The sequence below is a fragment of the Haliotis rufescens genome, unplaced genomic scaffold, assembly GCF_023055435.1.
Source record: "Haliotis rufescens isolate VD_foot unplaced genomic scaffold, xgHalRufe1.0.p SCAF_15, whole genome shotgun sequence".
Lineage (NCBI taxonomy): Eukaryota > Metazoa > Mollusca > Gastropoda > Lepetellida > Haliotidae > Haliotis > Haliotis rufescens.
In genome coordinates this window covers 16,569,478-16,585,917 of record NW_025963835.1, presented here as the reverse complement: position 1 = coordinate 16,585,917, position 16,440 = coordinate 16,569,478, and the positions used below count along the sequence as shown (strand labels likewise).

At 37.6% G+C, this 16,440-nt stretch overlaps 1 protein-coding gene across 4 annotated transcripts in view; it reads left to right on the top strand.

Moving 5' to 3' along the window:
• Window positions 1–1,392: 1,392 nt before the first annotated feature.
• LOC124138705 (mediator of RNA polymerase II transcription subunit 13-like) overlaps window positions 1,393–16,440 on the top strand; it is a 70,816-nt gene continuing 55,768 nt past the window's right edge. For all 4 annotated transcript variants that reach the window (XM_046505518.2, XM_046505517.2, XM_046505516.2 and 1 more), the window contains exons 1-3: window positions 1,393–1,628; window positions 1,984–2,239; window positions 12,137–12,239. In XM_046505518.2, the coding sequence (XP_046361474.2) occupies window positions 1,560–1,628; window positions 1,984–2,239; window positions 12,137–12,239 (428 nt within the window). In that variant the 5' untranslated portion in view covers window positions 1,393–1,559. The remainder of the gene's footprint in view (window positions 1,629–1,983; window positions 2,240–12,136; window positions 12,240–16,440) is intronic.

Below are 16,440 nucleotides of genomic sequence, written 5' to 3'. Positions count from 1 at the left end.
CTTTACATTTGGATAAATTTCAATGGATAGCGGCCCAGCTCAACACGAACGATTGCATTACAAGAAGTGTTTTAACGCCTTTAGTTTCATGTTAAAAACACATTAAGATGCACTCTGTCAATACTTTCACCATGCAAGTGCACTTGAAATGAACAACACAAAATAAACTACCTGGCAAAAGAAAGTATATTCCCTTGTTTTGATAAAAAAAGAATAAAAAAAGAAATAGTTATTGTCGATAGTGATGTATTTGATGGGGGTGTCAAATATTTGGGTTTTGCATCTTCGCATCGTTCGCCTAGTAACGGTATGGTAACGTTGGTAATTTGTAATATTGCCCGGCAGTTTACTTGTAGTGTGCATCAATCGCGATGATCGGATTAGTGATTGGTGTGTTTACTTAGCCCGGGATAGCCGGCGGTTCGGCGTTGAGTTGATATGCTTGTATACAGCAGGGGTTTACCATGGAATGCACGTGGGCTTGTCACACCTTCAATAATGAATTAAAGTAGCAATCAAAACACATATATTTTGTACTTGACTGACGTGCACAGGACAAAGCTGGTTGATTTGTGTATGCTTAATTATTATGTATTTTTGTTTATAGATTTAAATAGTATCGTTGTACACTTTGCATGTATTTTCTTACATAACAATTGTTGAATATTTGTCTTTGACTCGTATCTTGACTGAAATCGTGAAACTAAACACTTTAAACGTGACAATTTACAATTGTAAAGGTTTGATGAAAAGGAAGAAATTGTAAAATTTGTTAAAAAAATTGTTAGTTCTGAATCCCTAATGAATTTGTAATACTTAGAAACTAATTTGTCAATTTCAATTTGCGATGCCCATGTATGTTATTTCCAATATACTTGTACCCCTACGAGTAATTGAAATGAGTTTAACCGCCTTTTAATGAACACACGCGTCGAGGGGGGTAAATATGATCCAGTCATCTCATTTGTCCTATTCAAACCCGCTTTGAACAATAGGAATTCTGTTGAGAAAATATATGATTTATATCCCGGAAATGAAAAGAAAACCCCACAAATATGTTCGTACGAAATTACGTAGGTTTACAGTACGATCATTTTAGTGCTAATGACATGCATACCATTTTACAGCAATGGGAAAAAATCATGCCTAAATGGTTTCACTATAACTCATATTTCAAAGATAAATGATTATAGAATTAATTAATTTTAGGAGTTCTTTGATATGTACATATTATGTATTTAAAAATGAAACATAAACTTGACATTCGTGGTCTCACGTTTACCGGCGTGGTCACCAGAGTACTACCAGCATGGTCTGAAGCCTATTTGAGTAGCCGTATAGACAATAGTGTTTCCGCTCGACCCGTGAGCATGTGACAGGAAGCAGCCAATGGCAGCGCGTTCTCCTTACCGCCTTGTTGTTCGCAGCAAGTCGCCATTACTGTCGCCATATTATGCGAAGTATCTGTTAATTGACAAATTTTTCTCGATTTGTGGCTAAGTGGATGTTATAGCAGCAATTCAGGATATACGTGGTCTTTTTCAGAACATGGAGTGACCATGAGTCACCCTAGTCCAACGGGAAACGGCTGCTCTCTGGAGGATTGTTACACAAACTTGTTTGCCTTGGTAAGATATGATTTAAATGAGTATTATCCGGTGTCGGCTATTGTTTGCGTCTAATCGCGTGCTGCGTGACCTTCCTGCTGTAATGTTTCGGTATTTGCGAATATTGGCCAATTCTCTACCCTTCACATTACCTTTTTCATGCTTCGTTTCCCAATTTAGATACCCTGTAACATATTTACAAACGTTTCGAAGCGATGTCACCTGGCCGTGCTCATAGACAAGCGATTAGCAAATCGCAATCAATCAGTGTTTAAATATTGAAATGTATTTACATAACGCTACCGTTTGATGATATGCTATTCGATATGCATGAATTGTGATGAAGGTTACTGATTTGTTCTGTTTTGTTGTCTAGACGGATCTTGGTGGCATAAAATGGCGTAAATTGACTTCAAATCCGGACAATGTATCGGTGGAGCAACTCGAGGATCCAGTGCTTGTTTCCTATGCACGTTGTATTCAAAGTGGTTTACTATGTGTTTGGAGACGAGTAGTGAAAAATTCGGAAGCTCGATCCCCGGAGCAGTTGTCAGTTGGCAAAGAACTGTGGGTATTTTGGTATGGAGACGAGCCGACCGGCATCGACAACCTTCTATCCCCTGACCTAAAGGGTAAGTGTTTACTCCCCATGATTGACAGCATGTCAAGGTGGCTGTGCATTGCATCACATGTCAGGCACCTGTACTGTTGTTCACTTCACCTGTTTCTTGCACCAATACACAAGCATGGCACAGCAGTAAACACACTGGTAAATATCCAGGCAGTAGGCAGTTAATTGCCTATACACACTCCTAACGCTGTGACATTTTAATTAGGTCATGTTGACAGATCAGTTAATTTTCTTTAGTTGACATGGGTCAGCCTATTTCTTTTGCATGTAATAGATCAATATGTTATACATGAAATTGTGTATTGGTCTCAAGGCAAATTATTATAGATGTATTTCTCCATTTGTTTATTTAATGTGAGATTATTAACTGAAAAGGGCATTGAAACAGCAAACTTTGAATTTGGTTTTGTTGTATTAACATTTTGAAGTAAGTGATAAATCATTTTGTTATATGGGTCGTAGGGACTCTTGAGAGGTCATCAAAACACGCAATAACAAAAGTACTCAATATTTTACATTTTGGGGAGGGTTATTTTTGGGTTAAATTATCCACAATGTTTATGTGAATTACTTGATGACAACTTTTCTGACAAGTTTGCACCCATGGGTAATATTAATGAAGGACTAGTTGTCTTACAAAATCTAGTTATGTCCCAAATGAGCTGTGAACTTGTGGGATATGACCAAAAGTGTCTAACACTCAAACACTGCTACAATAGTAATGTTAACAGAAAAATAGCAATACTAAGTATGCATCCTTATGAATACAATTAAAGAAATGTGAAAGGCCACTGCTTTAGTTATGTTTACTAATAATAATCATACTTTCATCGAACTTGCACAATTAGAGTAGTGTCCCTTCCGTGTACCAGTCACATTTCATATATGTATCGATATGTATCGATATGTATCGATACATGTTGCAGATACAACCGACATGTTTAGATCACTAGTATCCCATGCTTGTTGTTGTCTTGTCTGAAGTGAGGATTATGTGTCATGTTTTGTGACCTGGTTGATCGTGTGTAATCCCATCCTGATGCAGCAAACTTACTTAAATGCTCTCTTTCACATAGTTGTAATATGGCTGATTGTGGCATTAAACAACATTCACTCATTTACTCAAATTAGTATCTTTGGCTCCTCACCCCCCTCACCCGCAAAACCCATGCTTGCTGTAAAAGGTGACTATGCTTGTTGTAAGAGGCAACTAACAAAATTGGGTGGTCAGACTTGCTGACTTGGTTGATGCATGTCACTGTATCCTAAATACGTAGATTGATGCTCATGGTGTCAATCACTGGATTGTCAGGTCCAGACTGGATTATGTACAGACCACTGGCATATAGCTGGAATATTGCTTAGTGCGGCGTTCAACAAACAAACAAACTTTGATCCCCTGTCTGAAACCTGATTTAGTACAAGTTCTGCTATAATGGCCTAAATAATAATAAACTTGACTAAAATTGATGCCAAGTTTCACATACAGGTTATAAGACTCAACTGTTTTTGGGCAGACTGAGTATACAAATTATGAATGAGTTTTGAAATTGAAAAGTACATTTGTCGCAGTAACAGAAGCTGTTATTCATCATTATTCAAATTGCAAGTGGCAAGTGGCATATAAATGTCTGATACTATTTCAAACCTTTACATTCAGATCTACAATATATATTTCTGAGTTGTCATAATGTTGTTATTGATGAAGGTTGGAAATAGTCACCATCAACATCAGAAATAAGAAAACTTGCTTGCTCTAAACTAATATAAGAACAAGGGCTGATTCATGTTCAATTATAACAAACATGGTTAGATAATATACATGAATATTTATTATTTTTCCATGCTAGGTGCAATCATAAGCAGATAGTTGTGTTGCTTATACACTAGATGTTTTCTCCCTTTGTAATAAAGAGTTGTGCAAACATTCCATGATGTTTCAATGTTTCCCTGAGAAATCTCTCCTCCCTGATTGTAATGGCTGCTGATAGTTTTCAGCACGCTATAATAAAAGCTTGAAACGATGCCCAACATTTAGCATTATCTACATTCCTGCAAACGGAGAAGGCACCTGTGCCCAACACTTGATTGTAATGCGAAGAAATATACATGAAAATAGCAGCATTTGATAACATGTATACCATGGCTCTACTGCTAGTCACCTTGCAGCAAGTTTTATATATCTCACAGATATAGATACAGCAAGTAGTCCGTTAGTCCAAGACAAGTAAAAATCAACTAGGTGTCTAGTTGTTAAGCTAAGCCACAAGTCCGAAATGAGCTGTGGACAAGTTGGATATGACCAATGATGTCTACCCATGTATCTGGTTAGGGGGTGCAGGTGGTATAGTGGTCATAGGACTACAGGTGCCGTGAAGAGTTATGTCCCTTAGCGATGTCAGGATGCTAGCCTGCTGATTCGTGAGTTTGAACCGCAGGATTCTCTGATTCTGATCCTTGGTCTGTCAGTGTCAGCATCAGCATTATGCCTGTGCTTGTGGGTTTCGCCAAAGTGGTAAATATTTACAACCAACTGCACTTCAGGCTTTCTTCCCATGCCAAGCTGTCATACTGTGGTATTACTGAAACACTGTTCAAAGCAGTGTCAGACCAGACTTGCTCACCACTGTGCATGTGTATGTGTTTGGGGTTATGGCATCAATCAGTATGTTCATACTTCAGACCAATTTTAAGACATTTGAAGATTGACCACTTTAATACATAGAATTTGAAAACATTATCGGAAATACCTATTGAGACAAAATGGAATGTGTATTGATACGAGTTACTCGTATATATTGTCTCAAGTATAAGTATATTTTGTCAAGTCACTGATAACTTTGATAAATATCAGCATGTTTAGAGTTAATCTTTATAGCCAGTACTTAAAGTCATGTCAGTGCACTTGATGTCTGTTTGGGAGATAGTTAGCCCTAAAAAGATAAATGCAAGGGAATTGATTTTATACATTTGGTTTCACAAGTTATCCAACTCTTATAAACAAAGTTACGGTTAAATTTGAAGGAAATATTACATGCTTATGTTGAAAACCTTTGTTCCTCTTACACATCTTCCAAACTAAGAAAATGTCAATGTTGTGACAAGGAGTGTAACATAGTATTTGTTGTTGAATGCCGCACTGAGCAATATATGACTGCGGTGAGTGCAGACTGTGAATAATTTACAGTGTTAGAAATTGGCACTAGTCCTATAGACCTTGCCAAACTGCCCAATAGTTAAGGTATCATTAGGACTAGTAGAAATTTGCCATTTTTAAGGGTTTTGCTATATGCTATCATTATAAGGATTAGTGGACTAAAACTGTTAGTTTCTAATTTCTGATTTAATGTGGACCAGACAAGCCAGTGATTATCATCATGAGCATCGATTTATGCAATTGGGTTATGATGACATACATCTGTCAGGTCAACGGGCATGACTTCCCAATCCCTTTAGTCACCTTTTATGACAAGCATGGGTTGCAGAAAATCAGTTCTAACCTGGATATTGACAAGGGGGTAACACATAGTAACTGGTACTGCATAGTTAAGAATATTTTACCAATTGCATATTTAACCACAACAAAATGCATAAAAAACCCTATAAAACATGGCACTTTTTTAGTAGGCAGGACATCTATTAACTTGCATGTGGATTTGATTATATATCCAGGACTGTATGAGAAGTCCTTCTTATCAGGATCTGGCTTGGAGTATCAATTGAAATGAAGAACTGTATAGGGTATCAACATCTGAGCTTGCATGCTCAAAATATTTTGTGTCAAATAGCAGTAAATATTTGCAGTGGAAAATAAAATTAATCTTTAAAATAATTAATTTGTTTTAAAGTACACATGGTTTGATACCATTGGGAATTGTTGCATATTTGTCTTGCCAAGAATAATCATCGCAGCATAGTGTATCTCTGAGTAGAACCATATTTTATCCGCTTATGTAGATACCATATATATTGCTTGCTTGAAGTATGTACATCAATGTGCGATTTGGATTGTTAGATAATCTCGGTAGATAGCATGATTTGTGATTAATTGACATCTCTGTCAGAAGCATTCAGTTTGAACATCATCTGTATCTCTATTGATAGATCAAAGCTGATAATGTACTGAGGCTTAAGGGTATTTTGAGATCACCTATTTATCCTATTCCTGGCTAATGTATTTATTAGGCTTCATATTAGTCTAGTGTTTGTGATATGATGTGTGCTCTCAAAGGTAGCCATTACAAATAGAAATGATGAAGTAAGGATAAGATATGGATGAACAACTTAATTACAATTAGGGGCGATGTTTCGGTGTAGGTTCTAACACCATTATCAAGCAAGTGATGAAGGAATGATGAAGTTCAGAATTGTTCTTGTATGCATCTTAAAGACTTAGACTAATATGAATTTGAGAAAGGAGTGAGTGAGTTGTGTTTAACACCGCTTTTAACAGTATTCCAGTTATATCACGGCGTGTCAGCTTAATGTGGGAGGAAAGCCCGAAGTGACGAGGGTCTCAGACGTTTACCACTTCGGTGCTGACAAACCTAGAAACATAATCGGTGCGAACCCGGATTCGAACCCACAACCATAGGTTTCTGGCTCGCCCAAGGGACGCAACTCTGCACAGTGAATCACGGCGCCTTAGACCACCGGGGCCACCCGTGGCGCCCCCCCCCCCCCCCTTTGAGAAAGGAAGACAAATAATTCTGTGTTGTGAGGAAGACAAATAATCGTGTTGTTTGAACTGAGTATGGTGCCAATTTTTGACACTATACAGGGTTTGAAGTTTAAGCATGAAGGAGTCCTTGTCATAAGACCAATGTTAAAAGATTATATTTGGGTGGGGGCTAGATAAAAATATCTCAGCAGTAAACATAACAACATCAGGACCCCTTAATTTCTAACTCTGCTATGTATATGTAATTAGGTGAAACATTTGAGAAATTGATATGATATTTGTAATTGAAATCAAACTGTCAGAGATAATTTTTTCGCTTTTTGAAATTCTAATAACATCTGTTCTACTTGTTTTGAGAGGAACTTGATATGAAGTATGAGGTTGAATTCATATTCAATTTTGCATCGATTGCCAGATGAAACGTATAACTTGGTACATGTCCGTAACACAACTGTTTATTGTGTAGGAGCAATACACACACATATGTTGCCAGTGAAACAGCTGACAATAAAACCTGGGGCACTTGAGATAGACACATAGTTAATGTATGAAATCAAAATTACAATACCTGCATTGCAGTGTTTGGCGAAACATGAGTGACAGTTGTGGATTGCTGTTGGTGTGATTATAACACCACTTAGGCACAAGGCAGTTGGTTATATCTGGGTCAAGTGACTATGCATGTGGCTCTTGCTCTTGATAGAAGCTGTAAACAGTGGGTACTGGTAGGTAATATTAGATTCTCATCAACGATAACATCTTGCTGTGTTATTTTGTAAGGCAACTGGTCTGTATCTTGCAAATTTGGGATTTGTATGATGATTCAGAATAGCTATTGACAGATATTTGTAAATAGATCATGCAATAGTCCTAATGAATTATGTAAATATTGAGATATGAAATGGAAATGATATTGTCGATAGATTTATTTTCCATCACAATTAGGATTACGTTATTTGATTATGCTATTTTCTGTGTATTTCTGTGAATTATACAATTTTGTTGAATATGCAGATCAGTCTATTTGACTCTTTGAGATTCTTCTCGTGAAATCCCGACAAATGTTGAAGGATTTCATGCCATTATTTATTAACATGAATGTCAGTAAATAATAAAATATTGACAACCCTCCTTATTTCTACCATTATTTTGTGATGAAAGAAAGTTGCTGGTGGCCCAGTGATCTGAAGCATCACATCCATTGTGCAGCAACTGCTGAAGCAAACATTTGTATTAGGTATTGTTTGATCTTTCAATGATGTGAATTTGGCTGAGCTTACATTCTGACCATTTGGTGTATAGTAGTAGAGACGTCAATTTCACAGGCATCTCATGAGCCAAAGCAGTTTGTGGTTGTAGTCTGCGCAGATTGAAGTTTGTACAGCTGATTTGTTTGAAAAATATAATTCACCATAACATGTGCAGCGTGTGGTTTGAACAGTGAGAGTTCAATCATTAGGTATGCCAGCTGGCATCTGATCATACTGAGAAGCACACTGTCAATCAAACTATGAAGGAGCTGTGCCTGTATGTAACGCGGTTACTATTACTACACTGCAAGCATAAACATGATCTGAGCGTCATCCCAGTGCCCAAACACTTAAGGAAATCAATGCAAGTATTGTGGAATGAAGACTTGAGGCTTTTCATTTGTCGTCCTAGATGCCACTGGTTTATTGATTTTTTTATGCTGAGCCAAGAACATTATCAAGGCATTAATAAACATGCTGTTACAGAAAACCAGACTGGATTGGAGTCGGCACTTGTCACATAGTCCACTGATACTCCGGCTTTAGTTAGCTGGCGATTTTGTTTACCCACAATCTTGCCTCTTAAGTTCAGGTGTGTAGTTAGTAAGGTGCTCGGGGAATTTTGGTCAGGTTGGGGCAAAAAGAGTGGTCGACTCGTTGCAGCCAGCCTACAGCCTGGTATGAATAAATATAGTCAATTAGGCTTGCCTAGTGTTACGCGGGTCACTGTCATCGACCGGTGGTGAAGACCAACGTATTGGCCCACTGTAATGGCACTGGCTGCGTGTTGGGCTGGGGAAATGATGTCTTGATTATTTCGCCTCGACTGATGGGATGAGAAGGATACTGCTAATAGTGCAGCAGTTCTTGGTTAATACGTTCATTTCACTACTGGCACTGGGTTGTGAATGTTTTATTTTCACGGTTGACAATGTTTTTGGCGTTTGTTTTGAAATGTGTTGATCGTTGGTTGGATCTGCTGGGATTATTATTATATTATACATTCTTCCTTGTCTTAAAAATAATTCTGTATTTTATATATGTTGGTATATCAGTTTCTGTTCTGGACTGAGAAATATATGGTAAGTGAAATTGGGGAATGTATGGTGTTATTAGATTGGAATCAGTTCGGAAGATTAATTCCATAAGCTGTGTGGAAAGTCGTAGCATGTCGAGCTAATTCTTTTGCCACAACACTACCAGCGTTAGCAATTAACAAGTCATCCCAAGTTTAGATTTCTCTGCCTACTCGAGGAAATTCATGAACCAGCTTAACTGCAGACTAAATAGTAATGTTAGAAAACTGTTTTGATTCTGATGTAGAGCTGGTTTTCACTGTTGGTATTGACTGCTTGGACAGACAGTGCGACAGATGGATGTTTGCAATGATTTTGGAATTCATCTGATTGCCTTCAGGCAGTATAGTGATCACTTTCCCAAGTCAGGCAAGCTGGCTGTTGGAGGTGGTGTGTATTTCACAAGGTAATTGAGAAATGTCTGCACTCTTGACTGCTGCTCCTTGCCTGGTTAGAATTCCTGTTGATTTCATCCAGCCAGCATGCTGCTGTGTGTGACCTAGATTACACCCTCATATTAGCTGCTAGGGTAATTCAAAGGTAGCGTGATTGATAAGGCCTTGTTGAACAGGTCTGTACGATAGCTGTAATTTCTCCCCTAACATGTTTTTTGTGATGCCCTTGGCTTGTGTAACAAAATGCAAATGTCATGACGGCCTGTTGATGGGTGATGATAGGTGAAATGTATGATGTTTCTGTTTGCAATGAGAGCATGTAAGATCACCAGAATGTTTATTGTGTGGTGGGTTACTCTGCAGCAAAATGTTGTGTGTTTCATGGTGATCATTGTTTTGGAAAGGATCATGTTTTTGATGCCACTTGAAATTGGAATGTTTTTTGACAGCAATCATTAATACTGTTAGGGAAGATTTATTGTTGAAGATTTAGGAAAAATGGTATTTATAGTATTGTTCAACCCTTACGCCTTTCAAAATAGGAGCCTTGTATTTCAAATTTTCTATTGCCAGTATCCTAGTTTCATGTTTTGTATTTATATGATCTATTATTTCCTAAATCTCTGGTTAAGTGACCACTCAATAGTGGACAGATTCCAATAGATTTGTCATACAGACCCTGAAACAAATATATCCAATATAGCCAATGCAAATCTATTATAATTGGTAAGTCTAGATTACTGCAGCTTCTGAAAATGGAGTCTCTGGGCTCCATTTTATTATGCTTATTTTTTTGACAACTGGTTTTTTTCTGTAAAATATTTTCATTAAATATTAATCTACAAGAGATTGTAAATGTTGTGTCTGTCCAAAATAAACTAGAGTAGCAAGGGACTATAAATAACCCAAATATAAGAAAAGTAGCAATTAACAGTTTGACGAATTAAGTGTTATTTACTTTCCCAAACATATATGTAAGATGTTCAAACTGGAACTTTTTGCTTTGGTAATGCCATCAACATTGCATATCCCCCACTGTACACATGATCAGCTCCTGGTGTGTCGGATGCACCAACAAACATGCTAATTTCATCAGACACCTGAATATTGCCACTGAATATTGGCTAAGCGTTGCCGCCTCCTATACACAGGAAATGGGGCTGCACTTTGTCCTCTCCCCCATCCCTCCCCTCACCTGTCTGTCTGCTTGCAGGAATGTTTCCCCTCGGCTGCTGATGTTGAGCTGGCCACCTATAGACACAATACACCAGCCTTGTGTGTGTACAATATGCTGTTATGCTGTATCACTTGCCTTTTAGTTAGGGAAGATAGGGTACCTATGACTATTGTGTTAACTTGCCAAATTATTATGAGTTTTGTTAGTATTTGCATAAACAAAGTACCTGTTATTTGGAAAGTCGCTGATGAAAGTAAATTTGATGCAGATAGGAGATGAGTTACATGGTTGCTTGTATATTTCGCCCATTCTATTCATGTGGGCATGCATAATATGAATATATCTGAAAAATATGATCTGCACTTGTATTATTGTAGTACTACATATTTAAGAGGTAATTATCAACAGAAATGGTATACGCATGTTTGTGAAGGTGTTTATTGTGGAAGTAACACTTTCATGCAGTGCTTAACTATTTTAGGAAAAGAAATCCAAATTGTTTTGTACCTTTTTATATACAGATCTTGGGCATTTCAATTGTGGATGGTGGGTTAATGATGAATGTTATTGAATAGTTAGCTATTATGCCCAATAGAATGGGGAGTGAGTGCTTACACTTGCAGAGTTTTACCTTGACTTACAAACGTGGGGGACCAGGAGACCCACAATAATGAACTGTAAGGGTCCTTGTTGGCAGTGAAGATCCTGTGAACTAATGAAATGGTTTTGTGTACTGTACATTAAGGTAATTACTTTAGAACCTGTAATGAATCAATGATCATGTGTATAATGGCCATGATTGATGGATGAAATAACAGACACCCATAATTGCTCTTGATGTGCTGTAGATACAACGAATATTATTGTGCGTTCCTCAGGATGTTCTATTTCTTTTTCTGCGTCCATTCTCTACATTTGTGTGCAGTGTAAATATGTTACAGTATATGGCCAGGCAGTGTGGATTGTGGCTCGTTCTGTCACTGGTGTACTTTTGGACTGGTTGTCCAGACTTGGTTACGTTCTCATGATATGGCTGAAATATTGCTGACTGCAATGTAAATCATTTACTCACTCATATAGAGGGTTGGTTGCTCTATAGCTGTACTTTTCATAGCTCCTTATGTGTTGTTAGTAAGGGATGCTTGTACATTTCATTGTTGGAATATGGTCTTTGAAATTTTGACAGCAGGGAATGCTGGTACTTTTCTATGTTGACCATGGGTCTATGAATGTGTTGACAAGAAGGAATGCTTGTACTTTTCATTGTTGGAGCATGGTCTTTGAATATGTTAATAACAAGGGATGCTTGTACATTTCAGAGTTGGAGCATGGGTCTTGGGACAAGGAGAAGGACAAGGACAGTGGGCTGACATATGAGTGCAGGACGCTGTTGTTCAAAGCTTTACACAACCTGATTGAAAGGTGAGACACTCCACACACATGTTTGATCAAACCTTCCTGTGTTTTAATTTGGACCCAGGTTTATCTAGAAACTGCATGTTTTTTCGTTGTAAGCTACTCTGATGGACAAAGTTTTTGTAGTGATAGATAAATTACTGGAAGGTTGATCTGGGTATCGTTGCCTTTGGCTGGCTCAGAATCTTGTTGTCCTTTTGAAATATTTTCCACATCATGTAATATTTGTTTTAGAGGTGGTCTGATATCATCGATGTATCAGTATTTGGCTTGACAATATTTTGTCTTGAATAAAGGTAGAAATGTTTAGGTGTTCATTGACACTGCTCAGCTGCGTAGTCAAGTTGTGTTTAACATGCAGCGGAAACAGCCCCAGTGCCTGAATGATAATAATATTCATATATAATTCTTATTAACCTAAGGGGCACTTGTTCTGAGGAAGATTCTTTCTGACAAGAGGCTTGTTCATTCTTTGACGAGGATGTATCATTTCTCTTTAAGTTAATGTGATAATGCATATGTCTGATTCTTATCTTGTAATAGCTCTGAGCTGTTGTATCCAGTTATAAAGTGTTTTCATCTCCACAGAATTCTTTATTCCTTGGGTTTAGATGGAGCTATGGCCAATTTGCTCTTCACATGTCTTGCAAATTTAGATCACAGTGTTAAAATTAACGAGGGTCATCAAGGTTATTATCTATTTGAATGTTATGGACCCCCTAAATATTTTAACTTTGAACAAGGCAGGTTAAAAATTAACATAAGTCTGCTATTAGGAATGTAGGAAGTATTTGTGACATTTCTTTGTGGACTACCACTTTGCCAATAGATAGACAGCAATTCTGCAGCAGATATTTTGCGCAGACAAAATTGAAAAATAGTTACGAAACCCAGGATATCATTTGGGGGGATATAGTGATCATCTGGTCAGTTCTTGAGTCTGTATTTCGGTTCTGGAGCATAACTTGCAGCGGTATAAGTCCACTAGTCCTAATAATGATAACATATAGCAAATCCCTTACAAATGGGAAATTTCTACTAGTCCTTGTAATACCTTAACTATTGGGTAGTTTGGCAAGGACTACAGTACTTGTGCCAGTTTCTAATGCTGACTTGAAAACCGTGAAAGTTTTCATCCAAACTTGGTGCATGTAATAACCAGGGACTGAAGTGGTGCCTTTTGCTAATGTGTGGTCCGGGGGTATTTGTCATCTTCAGATGTCTCTTGTTTAACTTTTGGCAGTTCAATAGAATTTTATTGCCCTATGCATACAGAAGTGTTTGATTGGCATTTAGAAGTTATACAGGACAGCATGACTGCTTCTGGATGACAACTTGTTTATCATAGTTGTCATCGAAGCAGTTTCATGTCTTCACTATGCGTTCAGCCTTTAACCACTAGCCTGAAGCCCCAGTCTGGTAAAGTTTCTGTTGAGCTCGTAAACTTGCCAAATCAAGCCCCAAGTGGTAATTATAAAATCTGAGAAAAAGGTTTCTGAATGTTTAAATACAAATCCTTTGTATTGTAAATGTGATATATTTTTGTATGAGGTTGCGATCAGCACTTAGCTTTAGTTTGTGGTTACATTTTTCTGGTTTCGGTAAACTGTAAAGAATTGAACGCGAAAGCAGTTCAGTATCGCTAATAGTTGGCAAGACTACTTCATGAGCAAATTGTCCTTGGTGCACGTCGTTAAGTGATTACTCTAATTACGTTGCACTTGATACCTGCACTGTACTCAATCAAGTAAGTGTATTACCAGCTTGGTTGATACACTTCATTACAAATTGACAATGGGGTGGAGATCTACTTTGGTTTTGCTTTGTTGCGATCAAACCTTTTATTTCTGGTTTGCAATTGTTTTGTCTTCACGATGTTATTTGAACATTTTCTGAATATGATGCAGGAGGTTGTGGTAGCTCTGTGGTAAGAGCACTCAATGAACCTTTGTTCGATTCCCAACATGGTTATTGAATATGCAGCCAATTGGTTTTCCCTAGCTATGCCATTGCTGGAATATTGTTTGTATAAGACGACACTTGTGGGAGGTATTAGTTAATATTGTCTTGAGACCTGTGAGGATCCGGTGTAGAATAGGTCTTCAGTGACCCATGCTTGCTGTGAAAGGTGACTATGCTTGTCATAAGAGACGACAAACAGGATCGGGTGGTCAGGCTCGCTGACTTGTCATCGTATCCCAATTGTGTAGATCAATGCTCAATCACTGGATTGTCTGGTCCAGACTCAATTATTTACAGACCGTCGTCATATAGCTGGAATATTGCTGAGTGGGGCATTAAACAACAAACAAACAAACATAATATTGTCTCGTCACCTTTTCTGTCAACAGAATATTATAACAAATTTAGACATTAAAATTTGCATGTATAGAATGCAAACTTGTATGCTCGTTTCATTGACAATTCATGCCTTGGGACTAGGGGCAAAAAGTTAGCCTGTAATGTCAGAAATATCCAGGTGTCGACCGTATTTTGTTGTGTTTCTAAAAACTAAAGAAATGGTGGTTTAGGATTCCTTATACAGCAGCTATACGCAGGGAACAAATACTATTGGCATCAACAGATTCAGATACTGCGTAGAGGAAGGAAGTAGTGACAGGCAAATGAAGTATAAGCTGTGATGTGTACTAAAAGATTTATCAAAATATGGGAACAGCAAAAATTTTCGTGTTCTCTAGTCTGAGGCTAGTAAAATTCTGGAAGGACTTGAAGTGGTAGTCCTTATAATGATAACATATAGCAAAGCCCTGAAAATTGGCCAATTTCTGCTAGTTATGAATTAATAGTAACCCTAGATCATAGAATTTCCCTATGTATGAAAGAGTTCTGAATGTTCTCTGCTCAAAGTGTCTCGAAGTAATAATTCATGTTTTTGCTGTAATAAGGTGAAGCAATGTTGTTTTTTTCTGTTTGCTTAATAACAAAAGCTTCTAATTGATTGAGCGTTGCGTGGTCATAAGCAACACCACTGATTTCCACTTATTTGTAGATACTCAATAAGAGCGGTGGCTGTGAAGTAGCCAGCGTTTAACAGCACATAACTGTCATTGTTGACAGTGTTTGCCTTGTCGAGTCTCCACTGCCACTAGGCCAGACTCGATAACGGCTTAGCAGGACCGTTTCCTTGACTTGCTCACATATGCTGGTGACGTTTCACCTGCCCAGCTCCGCCCTCCACTTGTCATGTAATGTACATACAGCTCTCATGGACAGACATTTGGCTGTTGCTCAGGAATTTCACAAACATCGTGCCATGCAAGCTTTAATTAGTCAAATCATGTCTCAGCATCGGTTTTGTCTTGATGAGATCCATATATTGTCATTTATTCTAGTGTAGAAATTGATTTGATTCAAGATTTCTAGAGCAATTCTTTGGTTTGAAGTGACATTTTTTCCATGAATTTGAATGATTGTTAATTAGTGTTTAAATGACAAAGAAAACACCAGTGTAAATTTTTTGGATATTAAAGCCGGATTTTCAAAGGGTTTATGCAGGATTTTTAAAGGGTTTATGGAGAGGATTTTCAAAGGGTCAACTGAAAATCTTGACAGGGGGGAAAGGAGCTTTTGTGGAAATTGTGGTTAAGATTGTTATTATTTTTTAGTGGTTATTGTTTTCATATTGTGAATTTCACAGAATAAATGACAAGTTTGAAGTACCGTATTCGACGTAATAAGCGCCCCGCTCTAATAAGCGCCCACAGCGATATTTGCTAATATATTGGCTAGTGAACAATCCCAATTAGCACCCCTTCTGATTGATCAATGTACACAACACTTATTTATGCGCATATAATACGCACTCGTTTGTTATATGCACCCTTAATTATGGGCAATTAAATTCCGAAAAAATTACTCTCTCGTATATAAACATTTCAGGCTGTCAGTATAAACCACGAAACTATCTTTCGACTGTTTTTTTTTCACCAAAATAGTATTCTAATAGAATCCCCCTATTTCTAATTTTGAGAGCGCCCTGGGCGCTTATTACGTCGAATACGGTATATATATTCAGTAAATAAATGAAGTGGAACTTCCCATTCATCATATCAGAGTCATTTTCCCAATTCCTGGTTAAGTCGGTCTGTGGAATTGCTTTTAGATGTGACAAGATGTATATCATTCACTCAAGACTGTTTCTTCATTGAGATTAAAAATATTTAAAGCTATTTTGACAAGATTTAAG